Genomic DNA, 15,091 nt, shown 5'->3' on the forward strand with positions numbered 1-15,091 from the left:
TATTTTAAGGGAAATGCTGGCGTGTGCGCACACACACACACACACACACACACACACACACACCCCAAGTTGGAGCTCACCCCATCCTTTGGAACCCTGCCCTAATTCCATTCCACTCTTTCTGTCTTCAGAAGTTGGTTTCTGTCTTTATCAAACAGCATACTGTTTTATTATTTTTTAAATGTAAACTCAATTATACTTACCTATCATTCTGCAATTTATTTCTGCCACTCAATATTATGTTTTGTGATTTATCTATGTTAACATAAGTAGATGTAATTATCTCATTTTATCTGATAGATAATGTTCTATTGTATAAAAATATTTATTTATCCTTTCTACCGATAGAATACTAGTTTGTTTCCAGTCTTTTGCTATTATAAACAACGCTGAAATGAGTAGCTGCACATGTCTGTTTGAGCACACATGCTATAATTTCTCTAAGGCAGCAGCTTTCAAATTTTTTTGACCATGATTGAACGATGCTTAAAAATAACAATGCAACCATGTATACACATTCACATACAAACACACACTGACACACAAAAAGTAAACAACAGTTACATGGAGCATTACTACATTTGATATTCCAAAAGCCAGAGCTGATAGTGACCATATAATAGATTTCACAACCCACAAATGGTTCACCACAACTCTGTGCTAGAGTTTATTTCTAGTTCTCTCTTACTTTGAGGGTAAAGACTTTTGGAAGTTCTAGGTTTATACAAGGGCATCTCCTATTAGAACCCAATCTTGGCAGGGCCCCGTAGCCTGCTAACTCATGCAAATAGAAGTTCAAGAACGCTGAGTTCAGTAAGTATCCTCAAGACTTACCTCTTACACTTTCTGCTTTCCTTTGGTTGTTGGCCTCTGAGTATTCTTTAATTCTTTATTTACTTCCCAACTCACTAATATATCTGAAATATGGATTGCACATTTTATACATGTTTCTTAGTTATTTACAGGAAGGTCCCGTCCGCCATACTGCTGGAAACAAGTTTCTTCTTGTGATTTCCTTCCAGATGAATCATTTGGAAGTGTTTTTTTTTTTTGTTTCCAAACATATGGAGATTTTCAGGCTATGCTTTTGTTGATTTCTAAATTTATTACACTGTTTTCAGAGAATGGGGTCTATATGATATCAGTTCCTTGGTATTTGCTGAGATTTCTTCTGTGACCTATCATGTAGTAAACTTAAGAAGAGATTTGGTATGTATTTTTAAAGAATACATATCACTATTGGTTGAATAGGGTTCTATGTCTAATTTGTTGTGCAAATCTTCTCCATCATTTTTGTGTAGTAACTTCTGACTTCAATTTTTTTTTTCTTTAAAGATTTTATTGGGGAAAGGGAACAGGACTTTATTGGGGAACAGTGCGTACTTCCAGGACTTTTTTCCAAGTCAAGTTGTTGTCCTTTCAATCTTAGTTGTGGAGGGCGCAGCTCAGCTCCAGGTCCAGTTGCCATTGCTAGTGGCAGGGGGCACAGCCCACCATCCCTTGCGGGAGTCGAACTGGCAACCTTGTGGTTGAGAGGACGTGCTCCAACCAACTGAGCCATCTGGGAGCTCAGCGGCAGCTCAGCTCAAGGTGCCGAGTTCAATCTTAGTTGCAGGGGGTGCTGCCCACCATCCCTTGCGGGACTCCAGGAATTGAACTGGCAACCTCGTGGTTGGGAGCCCACGCTCCAACCAACTGAGACATCCGGCAGGTAGCTCAGCTCAAGGTGCCATGTTCAATCTTAGTTGCAGGGGGCAGAGCCCACCATCCCTTGCGGGACTTGAGGAATTGAACTGGCAACCTTGTGGTTGAGAGCCCACTGGCCCATGTGGGAATCGAACCGGCAGCCTTCAGAGTTAGGAGCACGGAGCTCTAACGCCTGAGCCACCGGGCTGGCCACTGACTTCAATTTTTAAGTACCTCTATTTTTATAGATTTGTCCTTTTCTCCTTGTGACACAGTTTTTGCTACACATTTTGAGATTATATTAGTAAGCAAATTCAAGATCATTATTAATCTACCTTCTTGACTGACTGTTCTTGAATCTCTTTGTCCCTAGTACTGCTCTTGCCTCAAGTCTGATATTAAAATTGCACTACTAGTGCTTTTTCTGTTATTAGTTGAATCATATGAAGTTGCCATTTTTATGAGTAAAACAGCTGAATATTTACAGTATTCAACCTAATATCTGCTCTTTCCCCCTCATCCCTTTATTTTTGAGAATTTCTATCTAGTTTTTTAGTTTTCCATGCAGCTTTTTAAGTAATGGCATGTAGCTGGACATAAGTTTCTTAACCTAATTTGATACCAGACTAATATTTAATGTTAATTTCTTAGCTTGGAAAAACAGTTCCTGCCTCACTAGAGGCAGTGTAAATTCACTCCTCGTACACTTGGTGTAAGCTTGCATTCCCAATTCTTGACTATTCTTGATTATTCCTTTTCTTAATTATAATTTTATAGGAACTCAAACATATAGTAAATGTTTTCACCACTTTCCCTAGACAGTGAACGGCATTTTTCTAATCGCTGTTTCTCAGCCTTTTTGAGCATCCTGGCTTTATGCAAGAGCCTTCACGCCAGCCACGCTGCCAACCTGCAGGGCTCTAAAGGCTTCACTCCATAGTCCATGAAAGTCTGCCCAGAAGGCCTGCGGGTCTCATTTGTTTTCAGTGATCATTCCGTGCTCTTGCTGTGAGCACCTTTTCATTTCCAGCACTAGGGGATTTCCCTTTCATTCTTTTGAACTGGGTTATTTTTGTTATTGTGATGCTAATGTATTTTTCTGTAGCATCTCTACGTGTTTGGAGCAGAAAGGAGGACTTTCTACGTTGCAGCTTGCCATTTTTCTTAGAACTACTGATGATTCAATTTTACCTTTACTTAAGCCAGCTTTGCACCCAAATACGTGTACCTCATATTGCAATGAATATTTAAAATAAATAAAATACTTAAATAATAACCACATGGTCAGCAGGCTCTGTCTCATTCACACTTTAGCTTTGCATCAATGAAACTGACCCTAAACTGATAATAAGACAAGTTACTTGTTAAGTTACAAATAAAGTTTCCTATTTTTTTTCTTTTGGGGAATAAATGAACAAAGTAAGAAAATTATTGTATTCCAAATTATAATTCTTGTGACTTCTTTTCTAAATAGACTCTAAGTAGATAATGAGCAGAAAATTCTTAGGTGACTAGAAGCTTAAATTTTTGACCACAGATATGTAGAAACTGATTATAAAAAACTGATGTGTTTTTTTCATTTCTGATCCTCAAATTCATATAGAAATTCAAGGGGTCCAAGAATAGCCAAAACAATCTTGAAAATTAACAGAGGTAGAAAACTCACAGCAGCTGATTTCAAAACTTAACACCAAGCTACAGTAATCAAAACAGGGTGGTATTGTCACAAGGTTACACACATAGAACAATAGTACATAATTGAAAGTCCAGAAATAAACCCATACATGTACGGCCGATTGATTTTTGACAATAGTGTCAAGTCCATTCAGCGGGGAAAGAACAATCTCTTCAGTAGACTGCTGGGGAACTGGATTTCCACAAGCAAAAGAATGAAGTTGGACACCTCAACTCACAGAATATGCAAAAATTGACTAAAAATGGGTTAAAGACCATGACCACAACAATATAAAAGCTAAAACCATAAAATTCTTAGAAGAAAGTATGGGGCTAAATCTTCATGACCCTGGATTTGGCAATTGATTCTTAGATATAAAATACCAACAGCACAAACAGCAAAAGAAAAATTGATAAATTGGACTTCATCAAAACTTAAAACTTTTGTGCAAAGAAATTATTATGAAAGTGAAAAGACAACCTATGGAATGGGAGAAACTATTTGCAAATATCAGTGACACCTTCAGTCACTCAACCTCTTCATTTTCTCCTAGTTTCTCAAACCTCTCATTTCTAATCATCTGAACACTCTTTTATAAGCCTTTTCGACTCTTTCATATTCTTGTTCTACTGTACTTCCCTGTAAAACCACTAATCTGGCTTAAAGCTACCCTTTCTTTGGGCTGTGCCTACCCCTGGGCAGCCAAACTGATCATTTCATTTCTTATTCATCCTTGGTCAACTTCCTCTCCTATTTCCCTCAATGACTTTTCCAAACCTACACCTGATTTAAATCATTCTTCAACCACCTCCCTGTTCCACTCAATGCCCCCTCCCCAGAGAGACAATCCTGCCTCGTAACTTACAGAGAAAATTAAGACTATTAGGCAACATGCCCTTCTCCTTTCATCCCCACACCTGAAAACAGCCATACACATTTTCACCTGTATTTCCCCCAAACAGAAGAGGCGTCTTTGACATACCTCTTAGAGAAATTTAGCTTAATCTTCTATCTCAACATCTATAGCATCTCCTCTAATATCCCCTCGGTCTATAGAAACATGTTATATAGTAGTCTCTCCGTATCTGAGATGTTCCTTTCTTTGGTTTCATTTACCTGCAGTTAACCATGGTCTGAAAATATCAAATGGAAAATTCCAGAAGTAAACAATTTATAAGCTGTACATGATGTGCTGATCTGAGTAGCGTGATGAAATCTTGCACAGTCTGTCTCCATCAGGTCCCTGATGTGAATCACCCCTTTGTCTAGCATATCCACACTGTATATGCTATTACTCACTTAGCTGTTCACTTAGTATCGACTTGGTTATTAGACTGCATAGCTTGTGTTCAACTAACCCTTGTTTTACTTAATAATGGCCCCAAAGTGCAAGAGTAGTGATACTAGCAATTCAGATATACCAAAGAGAAGCTACAAAGTTTTTCTTTTAAGTGAAAAGGTATGTATGTTTAGGAAAAAAGTATATATAGTATTGTGTATATAGGATTCAGTACTATCCCCACTTACAGGCATCCACTGGGGATCTTGGAAACAGCCCCTGCAGATAATGGGGGGACTACTGCATCTTAAATATAAAATTCTCCATTTATCCCACATTCCCTTCTGGGAAGTATTCAATATGTTCCTGCTATGATCTGAATGTTTGTGTCTCTCTCCAAATTGGTATGTTGAAATTCTAAACCCCCAAAGGCTATGGTATTAGTAAGTGGGGCCTGTAGGAGGTGATTAGGTCATGAGGATGGCACCCTCATGAATGGGATGAGTGCCTTATCAAAGAGACTCCACAGAGCTCTCTAGCTCTTTCCCCCATATGAGGAGAAAACAAGTCTGTGACCTGGAAGAGGGCCCTCCCCCAACCATGCCGGGGCCCTGATCTCAAATTTCCAGCCTCTGGAACTGTGAGCAATATATTTCTGTTGTTTACAAGCTACCCAGCCTGTGGTATTTTGTTATAGCAGCCCACAGGACTAAGACAGTTCTCTACAGTTCTCATGTAAATTTCTTGAAAATAGACAACACAGGCTTTCTCCACTTTTTGTTACTCAACATTGAGGCCTGAATCTACATAGCTTATTTCATGACCTACAACTCTACTTAAACGGATCTAAGGTCAGCAAAGCATCCTACTTGGCAAATCTAATGAACATATTTCAATCCATTTCTTACAAATGAAATTTGTCTGTCACACCTGACAATTTCTCCTCAATTTTGAAAATCTTTACTCCCTTGGCTTATGTGACGCTGCCCACTCCCACTCCTCCTAGCACTGCAACTCCTTGGTCACTTTTTCCTCAGCTAATGCCTATATATTTTACTCCACCTGTTGATAATGTACTCCACCAAGAGTCTGTTATTGATTGTCACAAAATTTGTTTATATAATATTAGAAACACCAAAAACTATTAGTATGGGGAAAAAAAGGAATGATTGTTTCTATGAAACAAAGCTATACTTTAGGAAAGATTTGATTTAGATGAATTGCTTTAAAAAAAAAGCAGCTTTCAAATTAGTCATTGGACAGATGAATGTGAAAGATAGAGGGAAAAAGAAGTCTCAAACAACGAGAAAAGAGACCAGTTTCTCAAAGCAGACAACATTGGCATTTTGGGCCAGACAGCTCTTCACTGCCCAAGAGTGTCGTACACACTGCAGGATGTTCATACTCCCTGGACCTTACATATTATACTGAATGTCTTACTGCTCTCTCCATCCCTGTTATGGATAGCTCAAGAAAACCTCCACAGATTTCTGGAAGGTAGTATCACCCCTATTTGACAACTAATGATAGAAGGATTTTGCATTCAGACTTCTTTACGAGAATCTTAACAGCTTCCCCATCTATGAAGAAACAAACAATAAAAGTAAACAACGTATTCTGGATATGATTTGTACTCAAAAGACAATGTGTAACACCAATTCGCAGACCGATAGGCAAAGAAAAGGTCATGACTGTATAGCAATAGACTAGCATTTTCAGTCTATTGAAGGTATTTAAGTATGTCTTTATTTCCTGCTGCTGCGACCAAATGCTCAATTATAGTCTACGGTACCGAACTTCTTTTGAGCATATTTTCTGAGAACTACCATAATTATTTAAAACATTTATTCCATGCACAAAGGCTTGGTGTCTTTGTAGCTTTTAGTATTCAGAAGTTATTTTTAAAAAGTCAAATAAAAACTCATTATAGAAATAACCATTTTTCTTACCTTCTATAGCAATCTTACTAGCTATAGAAATAAAAGGCATCCAAATTGGAAAAGAAAAAGTAAAACTGTCATTATTTGTAGATGACACGATACTATATATAGAGAGGACCCTAAAGATTCTACCAAAAAACTAATAGACCTGAGGCACGTTCAGGTTGAATACAAGAACTATTTTTGCCACTAGTTTTTGATGACCTAAGGGAATTGAGGTAATTTCTGTACCAGTGAACCAGAGGTTTAGTGCTTTTATACTCATTTACTTGTGTCTAAAAAACATGAAAGCTTAAGAAACTATGTGAGCTTAAAACTAGTCAAGCAGTTTAGAACCAAAGATCGATATTAATAAATACAACTATGCTAAAAAGTTTAAAGTAGTACAGGACATTGTTCTGTCACAGTTTATTACAGTCTCAGTATTCTGTACATACATTTATTACATTTTTAATACTCACATCAGCTTCTGCATGAAATTTAACTGTGACATTTGTGCTGTTCTTAATATATGCAAGACACTCGATTTTACTGTTTTATTCTTGTACATAAAAAAGGGCAATATGGAGATGTATACTCTTTTTTCTATGTTGGATTTATAAACTGTTTTAAAAAGTTCATCTTTCTGCCAAAGTGGTGGAATATGTAACTGGTAAATCATAAATCCTGTGGTGAACAGTGATGTGATTTAAAGCTTTCACCATGGTATATTTTCTTTTGAAACATTAATTTATTAATTTTATATTGAGGAAGACAAAGGTTTTTAATTAAGAAACTATAAGAACTGATAAATGAATTCGGTAAAGTAGAAAAATGCAGAATCAATATTCAGAAATTGCTTGCATTTTTCTACACCAATAATGAACTATCAGAAATAGAAATTAAAAAAAACAAGCACATGTACAATTGCATACAAAAATATAACAAAATACCTAGGAATAAATTTAACCAAGGAGGTAAAACACCTGTACTTGGAAAATCATAAGACATTTAAGAAAGAAACTGAACAAGATTCAAATAAGTGGAAGAATATACCATGCTCATGGACAGGAAGAATTAACATCATTAACATATCCATACCACCCAAAGCAATCTATAGATGCAATGCATCCCTATTAAAATAGCAGTGGCATTTTTCCAGAACTAGAACAAATAATCCTAAAATTTATATGGAAACATAAAAGATCCAAAATAGCCACGCCAATCTTAAGAAAGAACAAAGGTGGAGGTATCATGCTCCCTGATATCAAACTATACTAAAAGGCCATAGTAATCAAAATAGCATGGTATTGGCAAAAAAGACACACATAGATCAATGGAACAAAATAGCCCAGAAATAAATCCACGTCTATATGGTCATTTAATCTATGACAAAGGAGACAAGAATATACAGTGGAATAAAAACAGTCCTCAATAAATGGTGTTGGGAAAATTGGGCAGATACATGCAAAAAAATGAAACTGGTCCACCGTCTTGCTCCATATACAAGGATAAATTCAAAATAGATTAAAGACATAAAAGTAAGACCTAAAACCATAAAACTCCTATAATAAAACATAGGCAGTAACTCTCTGACATTGTTTTTAGTAATATTTTATCTAATATATCTCCTTGGGCAAGGGAAACAAAAGAAAAAATAAACAAATGGGAATCATTAAATTACAAAGTTTTTGTACAGCAAAGGAAACCATCAACATGATGGAAAGACTGAATGGGAGAATATATTTGCCATGATACATCCGGTAAGAAGTTAATATCCAACATTTATAAAGGACTCATACAACTCAACACCAAAAAAACAAACAATCCAATTTAAAAAAGGGCAAAGCACCTGAACAGCCAATTCTCCAAAGAAGACATATAGATGGCCAATGGACACATGAAAAAATGCTCAACATCGCTAATCATCAGAGAAATGAAAATTAAAATCACAACGAGATATATCACCTGACACCTGTCAGAACAGCTATCATCAATAAATCAAAAAACAAGTGTTAGTGAGGATGTGGAGAAAAACCTCATGCACTGTTGGTGGGATTGTAAGTTGGTGCAACCACTACGGAAAACAGTATGGAGGTTCCCCCCAAAAAAAACCACAAGACTATCATATGACCCAGCAATTTCACTTCTGAGTATTTATCTGAAGAAAATCAAAACACTAATTTGAAAAGATATATGCACCCCTATGTTCATTGCAGTGCTATTTACAATAGCCAAGATATGGAAGCAACCTAAGTGTCCATCGACAGACAATTGGGTAAAGAAGATGTTGTACATATATATAATGGAATATTACTCAGCCATAAAAAAGAATGAAATCTTGCCATTTATGACAATATGGACGGGTTGGACCTAGAGGGTATTATGCTAAGCAAAATAAGTCAGACAGAGAAAGACAAATACCATATGATCTCACTTATATGTGGAATCTAAAGAACAAAATAAACAAAAAAACAAAACAGAAACAGACTCATAGATGTAGAGAACAACTGACGGCTGTTAAATGGAGGTGGGTGAAAAAAGGTGAAGGCAATAAGAAGTATAAATTGGTAGTTACAAAAAGAAAAAGAAAAAGAAATAACAATTTTTCTAAATTTGCTGAGGAAACTCTGACATAAAAAAGGGAAATTCATGTTATTTGGTAATACACTAACCCTTAACTTGAAACTTTTTAAAACAACAGTATAACCACTATGGAAACATACTGACAAAATATTTTACAATCAAGTATTAACGTTGTTTACATTGTACCATCTAAATCACTATTTTCACAACAGAGAGGCAGTACTCTTTTGTAACTGACTGATGAATATCCACATTTTTAGGCATTAAAAATATTTCAGAGTTTTGTTGACCTTTTTCTTACCTCTACAAATAACAGATAATTTAAAAAATGTAGTTTCTTCATTAAAATGTGTAAATAGAGAAGTCTTTTATCTCCAACAGCTATAAGATATAAATTTAACCCAAAAGAAAATAATACTAAATTTTTCCAAAGACAAATTAGAAATTGTTTAATAACTTAATCACTAAAATCAAAGATCTGAATAATAAAGCCGAAGAAACTAAACTTGGGGAGACTGTCAAAGCTGTTTCCTTATTTGGCTTCTCCAAAATAATTCTAATTACTACAGATGCTTCTATTATTGTCTAAAATAAAATAGTAATGAGGAGACTAGGTCAACAAATAGTCTATTAGACTAGACTAGATCAACAAATATTCTACTTCCAAAAAACGATTTTGATTGCTTTCCTATAAGTCTTAAGTTAAAAGAAGTCCAAGTAGATAATTGATACTATTAGATTGGGAAATCCATTCCGGATTTTGAAGTAAATGCAGCATTTATACATACAGTAAGCTCTTAAGTCTTGAATAAAGAAATGAAGTGTGGACATTAGCAAGGATTAAAAGAAAATAAAGCAGAAAAAAATATAAACAACTTTAAACAACTGAAAAGTTTTCCTTGCTTGCATGCAAATACATTCTTCAGGGGTTTTTCTCTGCATGAAGAATATGTGTACTTATGCACTCACTTCGCTAATTGATGAAGCTTCTCTTGAACCAGGTTTCAGCATTTGCTGGGAGGCATGTGACTTGCTTCGCCCAGCATGCTTTTATTCGGGGCCCTTCTAACAAGATCTACAGCCAGAGTGCTTTTTTGTCACATGTTCTTGCATGGAAATTTTTTTTAAAATCACCTTTATTTTGTTAAAAAGTAACTCTTCTAGAGGAGAGGATCAAAATGGCGGCGTGAGGTGAGGTTGTGTAAAGCTCCCCTGGAATTTACAACGAATCGAACAACAATAACTCCACAAAGGACTCCCAGCACAGCAGACAGGCAAGACGAAGAGGCCCACTACTGAATTCACCTAAAGGTGGGCGAATCGCGCAAGCGGGGGAGGAGGGAAGGGAGAAGTGCCGAGATGGAGCTGTGCAGGTGCAGGACGTAGACCTAGCTCAGTGCTCCAAGCTCGCTGCTTCCCGGAACTACGCAGCTGCGGGAGAGGGAAGAACTCGGACTGCTAGGGCTCCGCTTATGGCCCACAGGGCTGAGGGGGCAGCATATAACATGGCTGAACCCAACGCTCATGGCAGAGACCTCAGAGAGGGGACTGAGGGAAGATGGCTGAAAACGGTCGTTTAAGCCCTCACTGCTGAGCAGAGAACGGAAGCCTTAGGCACTGAGACTAGCCGCCCCCTCCCTACCCTCCCTGAGCTCGCCCCGCCCCCACCTGACCGGTGCTAGAAGCAGAACAGTAGCAGTGTCAGATCAAAAGAACAGAACATTTGCTGTTCTGAGAACTGTGGACCGCAGACACAGATTCGCAGCCCAACTAGTTCCGGCAAAAGGGAGGGAGCTGTGGAAGCAGGACCGGCTGTGGTGGTGGTCGCAGCCATTGCTCTGGGCCACCTCTCACAACTCACCCTGCCCCTGACCCCACCTATCTGGGCGGATCCCTGCAGGAGTAAACAGAACTGCTGAAACATACGGGCTCTGAATCTGGTGCAGGAAGAGCTTTGGCACTTCGAAACCTCTCGGCATACCCACACGGACACTGCGCCCTATGACCCAGGTGAACTATTAACAGAGGAGAAGCCCATCTCCCAGAGAATTCCCCCATTGTGTGAGAAGCTGGAATAGTGCAGAGAAAACATAGCACTACCGTGTGAGAGAGAAAAAAAAGGCTGCAGTTGGAGAGAAATTAAAATATTCTACCAACAAGTACTGGAAAACAAAAGAAAGACCTCTTCCTATCAACCTGTTGCAGAAGCCACTCCTGTAGATGTCTAGGAAGAGAAATAACAAATCAGTAGTTGCCATGAATAACCAAGGCAACAAGACAGCTCAGAAAGAAAGTGAAAAGTCTCCAGAAAAGGAACTTAAAGATATGGAAATATGTGACTTAAATGACCGAGAATTCAAGATTGCAGTTCTGAAAAAACTCAATGAGATGCAAGAAAACACAGAAAGGCAGTTTAATGAACTCAGAAACACAATCAAAGAACAACATGAGCATTTTACGAAAGAAATTGAAATTTTAAAAAAGAACCAAATAGAATTTCTGGAGATTAAGAACTCAATAGAAGAAATTAAGAATGAAATAACCAGGTTAGGTAGTAGAGTTGACCAGATGGAGGAAAGAATCAGTGACATCGAAGATAGAAACCTGGAAATTACACAGGTGGAAGAAGAAAGAGACTTGAGACTTAAAAGAAATGAAAGAACTCTACAAGAACTTTCTGACTCCACCAGAAAGAGCAATATAAGAATAATGGGCATACCAGAGGAGAAGAAAGAGAGAAAGGAACAGAGAATATATTCAAACAAATTGTTGATGAGAACTTCCCAAACTTGTGGACAGAACTGGATCCTCGAATCCAAGAAGCAAATAGAACACCTAATTACCTCAATCCCAACAGGCCTTCTCCAAGGCGCATTGTATTGAAGCTGTCTAAAATTAATGACAAAGAAAGAATCCTCAAGGCAGCCAGGGAAAAGAATACGGTAACTTACAAAGGAAAGCCCATTAGATTATCATCAGATTTTTCAGCAGAAACTCTACAAGCCAGGAGGGAGTGGAACCAAATATTCGAACTATTGAAAGAGAGAAATTATGAGCCAAAAATAATATATCCAGCAAAGATATCCTTTAGATACGAAGGAGGAATAAAGACCTTTCCAGACATACAGAAGCTGAGGGAATTCTCTAATACACGACCTGCACTACAAGAAATACTAAAGGAGGCTATTCAACCACCATCAACAGGGACAATTTGTGGCAACCAAAACTCAAAAAGGGGGAGAGTAAAGGCCTGAACCGGAATATGAGAATGGAGAAAGTAAGCGTGCTGAAGAAAATGGAATACTCTAAATATCAAACTTTCTTTTAGATAAACTTAAGGGTAACCACTCAAAAAAAATCCAGAACTGAAATATGTACTGTAATAAAAGAAGAAACAGAGGGAAACATCATAGAATACCACCACACAGAAATAATAGACAACAACAAAAAGGCAAAGAAACAATGGAGACACAGCCTTACCAGAAAACTAAAGATAGAATAACAGGAAATCCACACATATCAATAATCACCCTAAATGTAAATGGACTGAACTCACCAATAAAAAGGCACAGAGTAGCAGATTGGATCAAAAAACGAAACCCAACCATATGCTGTCTCCAAGAGACACATCTCAGCTACAAGGACAAGCATAGACTCAAAGTGAAAGGGTGGAAATTGACACTCCAAGCAAGTGGTACCCAGAGAAAATCAGGTGTAACCATAATGATATCAGATGAAACAGACTTCAGGGTGAAAAAGGTAACAAGAGACAAAGATGGACATTTCATAATGGTAAAGGGGACTTTACAACAAGAAGACATAATAGTCATCAATATTCATGCCCCCAATCAGGGAGCACCGAAATATACCAAGCAACTACTGACAGAACGAAAGGGAGAAATCAACCAAAACACAATTATACTAGGGGACTTAAATACATCATTGACAGCTATGGATAGATCATCCAAACAGAAAATAAATAACGAAATAGCAGCTCTAAATGACACATTAGATGAAATGGACATAACTGACATATATAGAGCACTTCATCCTAAAACATCAGACTATGATTCACTGTACAAAACATTATTTTTTAAAATGTACTTACGGTAGCCACATTTCTTACAGCCTGCTCGGACACTATCCTTGTTGCAACCTACGATACAATTGGATAACATTTTAGGAGACATATAAACAAATAAAAACGTAAAAAATTCATCACATGAAAAAGCTAAGAAAACCATTTGTAGAATTTATTTCTTAAAATAAAATCATCTTGACCCAGCTAAGTAGCACGACTCAATTATTATGATTATTAGAAATTATTCAAAAAGCCATTTACTCAAATTATTTCCTTTGACAAACACTTTAAGAACATATTTTTTTTCTAATTCAAGAAATGCAATATTATAGTCAAGAGCTTAAACATTCCAAAATTCTACAACACTGTAGAAGGAATTCCAGGGTACTTCAGCCTGTCTCTCAAATGTAAAATAATTAATTTGTTAGGTATATATGTGAACATTCAGGTTAACATCTTTTTTTCTGCTTTCCCTTGAAAGAAAAAAACTGACTCTCTTAAAGAAATTGGTGAAATTCCAGAAAAATAATTGCTAGGTATTGTAAAAAAAAAAAAAAAATCCCAATTTAACATTTGAATTTTGACAAGAGAAGACAAACTAGTCAGTCACATATTCAGTCTGATCAATGTTTAGAAATTAAATTTACAGTATCACTGCATAATTACTGGTACATGCAGGTAATACTGAAGCTATAAATAGCAGATGAAATAAATTGAAACCGATTTTATTATGACAAAATAAACATAACATAAAACTTAATCATACCATCTTAATCATTTTTAAGTGTACAATTCAGTGGCATTAAGTACATTCACAATGTTGTACAACCATCACCACTGTCTATGAGTATTTCCAAAACTTCATCTTCATCCCAAACAGTAACTGTACCCATTAAACAGTAACTGCCCTCTAGCCGCTGGTAATCTCTATTCTACTTTCTGTCTCTATGAAATTACCTATTCTAGGTATCTCAACTACCTAGAAATCACACAATATTTGCCCTTTTGTGTCTGACTGATTTTACTTAGCATAATACATAATATTTTCAATATTGTAGCACATACCAGAATGCCATTCCTTCTTATGGCTGAATAATATTCCACTGTGTATGTGTATATACATATTCAGATATATATACATATATATATATATGCACACACACATATGTATATATGTATATATATACAGCTGAAACTGATTTTAACCTCTGATAAAGGCTGCAATCAACCAATCAGAGGGCGCAGTATCAATCTATTTCCTTAATGAAAGGTATCTAATTCCTAAACCCTTCAAATGGAGATATTATCCCAATTTACTAATAAAGTGTATATAGTACAAATATTAAAGTGTTAATTTTAAAAGAAAGATCATTTTCAAACTATTTCTTTAATGTTATGAAGTCAAAACGTTAGTCATTCCCCCCATCCCAATTTTGCTTTAAAATGTAATCATTGAGTTGTTCTAGTAGAAACAGTTCTGCTATGCTTGTTTTAAAAACATAAATTTGTTTCAGTGCAATTGATATAAGAGAACAATTTGAGCATAACATGATTTTTGTCCAAGAAAAACACTAGGTGAATGCAGAAAACTTCATCCAGTTGCTCTGAGCCTCAGGAATACACCAAACACACAAACAGACACACTTCAAAACATTTCCGGCACACTGAGATCACTGTGTTGTGAACACCGCCCATCCACATCTGGTGTGACAACTTTCCACCTGATTTCAACTATCACCTTCCTACCATTACCTCAGAACAACTCACAAGCTGCAATTCTTCTGAACTCCACTCCACAGCAAACCAGGTCTCTTAAAAGACATAGTGCCCTATTTATTGTAGTATTTATGTATCTTTTAACCAAT

General features: G+C 36.7%; 1 protein-coding gene across 3 annotated transcripts in view; it reads right to left on the reverse strand.

Annotated features, from left to right (window-relative positions):
- Positions 1–15,091, reverse strand: part of SREK1IP1 (SREK1 interacting protein 1) — a 211,445-nt gene that overhangs the window by 70,966 nt on the left and 125,388 nt on the right. For all 3 annotated transcript variants that reach the window (XM_088796525.1, XM_019743860.3, XM_074328901.2), the window contains exon 2: positions 13,254–13,301. In XM_088796525.1, the coding sequence (XP_088652651.1) occupies positions 13,254–13,301 (48 nt within the window). The remainder of the gene's footprint in view (positions 1–13,253; positions 13,302–15,091) is intronic.

Source organism: Rhinolophus sinicus, chromosome 3 (assembly GCF_057876585.1).
Source record: "Rhinolophus sinicus isolate RSI-liver-muscle chromosome 3, RSI-T2T, whole genome shotgun sequence".
Lineage (NCBI taxonomy): Eukaryota > Metazoa > Chordata > Mammalia > Chiroptera > Rhinolophidae > Rhinolophus > Rhinolophus sinicus.